The following is a 3,791-nucleotide window of genomic DNA, read 5'->3' on the forward strand; positions in this document are numbered from 1 at the left end:
CAAATTGAGTAAGTCCTTGTGAGGGTGTTGAATTTTGTAGTATTGATATTGATAGATTAATGGGATGTCATATTTTTCCTAACTTTATCCTATTTATTATTTCCACTTTCTTGATATTTTGATTTGAATCATTGTTATGGACTTGACTTGGATATTTTTGTATATATAAGGTAATATTATGGATGGTAAATGGAGATGTTAACATATTGGGTTGAAACATGCTTAAGGATAAGCATTGGATAAGTGAGGGGGAATTTGATGAGTTATGCTAAAATTTCCTTAAGTAGCCAGAATCTTAAGGAGCCTTCCAGAACCATAACATAAATCTCTAGTCTCAATTATAAACAATAGATAGAGAACCTCGTGAAGATTCACCTTTTTATCAAGTATACTAGTTTTGACCTGGAATAAAGTGGACATACTTAGTAGGAGGGTCAACAATAACATAGACTGAATCCTTCTTAAAATGCATCACTGACAAAGTTGACAATTACTCTCCTCTCTTTTCTCTCCGAAATATGCATTGATTATAGTAAATCAAACAGAAACTGATGTTGGAAATTTTTACCTCTGTAATAGTAGTTAAAGTTGATTCGTTTCACTAAAATATATTATAGAGTTTCATAACTCTTTTGCACACTTTACTACACATCAATCAAACCTATATTTCCTCTGAAAATAACATATAATTTATATTTGATGCACAAGGTTTTCTGTCGAATCTCTTTTAAAAATTCTTCATAACTTATACACAGTGTTTAGAATAATGAGCATAAAATACAGAGATAATAATACCCACTACTAGAAAAAACCCCTTTAATTACGCGTATTGCACGTCATCTATGGGTTCAGGTGACACACAAATTCACGTCATTGAAGCCACCGACATAAATATCAGATGACGCGCATTTATGACACACATTTATGACTGACATTTATGATGCGCATTGAGCGTCATTGAAGCCCCCGTCATAAATGAAGATGACACACATTTGTGTGTCATAAATTTATGACACTCATGTATGACTTACATTGCGTGTAATTGAAGCACACGTCATTAAAAAACATGACACACATTTGTGTGTCGTGATTGTATTTCGTAAATTAAATATATATATATGTTGTAGATTGACAAATAATCAAACTAAATCACATTTAATGCCTCATAATACTAAATATATATATCATATTTTATATAAGCAATCCATTTGCATACAATATATTCACATTAAGTTATCAAAAATATTTTAATCATATGTCGATACAAAATATCACGGTATAATAAAGTTATACTAATATGCCCTTGCCATCCGGGCGTGTACACAAGAAATCATCATCAAGTTCTACTAAAGGGGAGTCTTGTGAAAAATCAAAAGTAGCATGGTATTCCAACATATCATCAGTTTCACCATTTGCTCCATACTTGTACATCTTATGTGGTGTGAAGTCGAAAACAGAAAAATTCACACCTTGTCTACATAGCAAAAAAACACAACTTGGAAGATTCATTGCATACTATTGAGTCTGTTAGCTAGTTAAGATTCTACAGAACTTTGATAAGTTAGAGAACTACTAAGTGCAATACAATTCTTCCAAGTTTCAATTCATACCTTCTGCATACTATTAAGCCAGATACCATAACTAAGCTTCCAGTGCTTTTGCAACTTGTATTTCAGAACCATATTGTGTCATTGAAGAACTAGCGCTTTCTGAACTATATTGTGTCATTGAAGCAACGTTATTCTCACCATCAACTTGATCATTCTCATCATTGGGAGAAAGAACGCGCTCTCTGTAAAGACGATATTCAGGCAAATTGAAATATGACACATGAGCTAGATAGACTAAGTTTGGCGGAGAAATTATGGAACTAACATGATTCCTAAAATTTTATGAAGCATACCTAAGCAAAAAAACATGAAGTCTTAGAAGTGGAGTACTTCCTTCACCTTTACCATAATGCTTCTATAAATGTACAAATTGTCGTTTGAATCACTCAACGACACTATTTGATTGAAAAAAGAAAAAGAATAATGTTATTTGCAATGCTAGAAGAAAATGTTATCAACTGGAATTTAGAATTTCCAGACCCCCACCCCCTATATTTCGCTTAAGCACTACATAACATGAAATGAGGATTCGATCTGCAAATCCAATCAAAAAGTATTACTTTACTAAGTTGTATCTAAACTGCATAAGGACAATCTTAGACATCATATTAAGAAACAAGAGGATTTTTTTAAAGGACATTAAGTAACAAATGTGGAGTACCTCTCTATAAATCAGCTCTCTAACGTCATCTTTTGCCAATTTCCTTCTCTCAAACTCAAATTCTAATTTCGAAATAGGTTGAGTGGATGGTTCACGATCCACATTTGCTAAACCATAAAAGTATGGATCAACTAATGCCTGCCAGCGTAGAACAACACCATTAGGAATATCAGAAGCTTGTAAGTCATGATCCAACTGTTAGATTTATCATTTGTAGTTGATTTAAAGCCAATGACGAGAAAAATTATCATATCTTGATGAAATGATGCTGACAAAACATCAAATCAAAATTTGTAGCATTCAAGATCACCCATTCATGGATTTCAATTCTACAGGAAGCATATCCTTTATGTTTTTTGAATATAAAAAAATGTTAGCATGAAACCCCATTTTTTTGTAAATTTTAGGGTATCTATTGTATGCACCTTTTTTCCTTTTTAGGCTTTTGAAAGAAAATTAAATCTAGGAATTCTCAATCTTACTTCTTCAGCTGTGGGTGATCTTTTGGATCAAATGCAAGTAAGAGCTCAAGTAGGCGAAGAGCCTCGGGATCCACATTAGGGAACTTCTGTCATGAAACCCCATTTTTTTGTAAATTTTAGGGTTATCTATTGTATGCATACCTTTTTTCCTTTTTAGTGCTTTTGAAAGAAAAATTAAATACTAGGAATTCTCAATCTTACTTCTTCAGCTGTGGGATGATCTTTTGGATCAAATGCAAGTAAGAGCTCAAGTAGGCGAAGAGCCTCGGGATCCACATTAGGGAACTTCTGTGAGAAAGGAAATGGTGGCTTTTTACGCATGCTACTAAGGTACCTCTTTGCCTTTTCATTTCTAATCTGCCAGGTAATGATAAATTAAGCAGTGAGTGATCAGTATCTAATCTCTCAATTAAAATCTATGTAACAAAGCTTGAAATCAGCGTCAGGTTGAAGTGAAAATAAATCAAGTGAAATATAAGAAACAAGATAACCTATACTCCACATATCAATTGTAGGAGTGTACTACAAAGGATTAAGACTCAGAAATTACAATTATATTCTAATAAACATACTTATATAATTATATACATCAAGCACAAATGAAAGTTCAGATGCTGCACTTCTCATGTTCAAAAGATATAAAAATAAGTGATAACAATAAGGCACATGAAAATAATGATAGGTGCACCAATAACATTAAAAGTGGCTAAATATTCATGATAACAAAGCATGATATAAAACCATATCTGAATACAGATGGAACTAATGAAAAGCTCATAATATTTTTTCTTTAGCACGTATACTTTGCTAATACGATCAATTCCATGAGCTTAATTAGAAGAGATTTGATTTGAGAACACAGAGAATAAACCTATTGATCAAAATGATTAATGACCTTTAACAATTTCCAGGTATTAACTTCCTTATTCCAAATTACAGTAACAACAATACAAATTCTTAAAGCTGCAAGATCAGCTTTAAGAATATCTTCTAGAAAATGATGTAGAAAAAAATATTATGTGGTGATTACAGAAATGG

The 3,791-nt window shown here is 32.2% G+C and overlaps 1 protein-coding gene across 1 annotated transcript; it reads right to left on the reverse strand.

Annotated features, from left to right (window-relative positions):
- Positions 1-1,641: 1,641 nt before the first annotated feature.
- LOC120147812 (mitogen-activated protein kinase 9-like) lies at positions 1,642-3,130 on the reverse strand. Its single transcript, XM_039161105.1, has 4 exons — positions 2,955-3,130; positions 2,272-2,409; positions 1,904-1,965; positions 1,642-1,792 (listed from the first exon to the last, which is right to left on the reverse strand). Exons 1-4 carry the CDS (start codon positions 3,072-3,074, stop codon positions 1,642-1,644), a joined length of 471 nt encoding a protein of 156 aa, XP_039017036.1. The 5' UTR covers positions 3,075-3,130.
- Positions 3,131-3,791: the final 661 nt, after the last annotated feature.

The sequence above is a fragment of the Hibiscus syriacus genome, unplaced genomic scaffold (assembly GCF_006381635.1).
Source record: "Hibiscus syriacus cultivar Baekdansim isolate YM2019G1 unplaced genomic scaffold, ASM638163v2 tig00110943_pilon, whole genome shotgun sequence".
Taxonomy (NCBI): domain Eukaryota; kingdom Viridiplantae; phylum Streptophyta; class Magnoliopsida; order Malvales; family Malvaceae; genus Hibiscus; species Hibiscus syriacus.

Bases quoted from the DNA above. Each gene is read 5' to 3' on its own strand.
- LOC120147812 (XM_039161105.1), bottom strand. From the start codon at position 3,074: ATGCGTAAAAAGCCACCATTTCCTTTCTCACAGAAGTTCCCTAATGTG. The intron at 1,966-2,271 runs GTACTCCACATT...GTACATTTATAG, and splicing joins GAGAGCTGATTTATAGAGAG to AAGCATTATGGTAAAGGTGA. The intron at 1,793-1,903 runs GTATGCTTCATA...TCGTCTTTACAG, and splicing joins CTTCATGTTTTTTTGCTTAG to AGAGCGCGTTCTTTCTCCCA.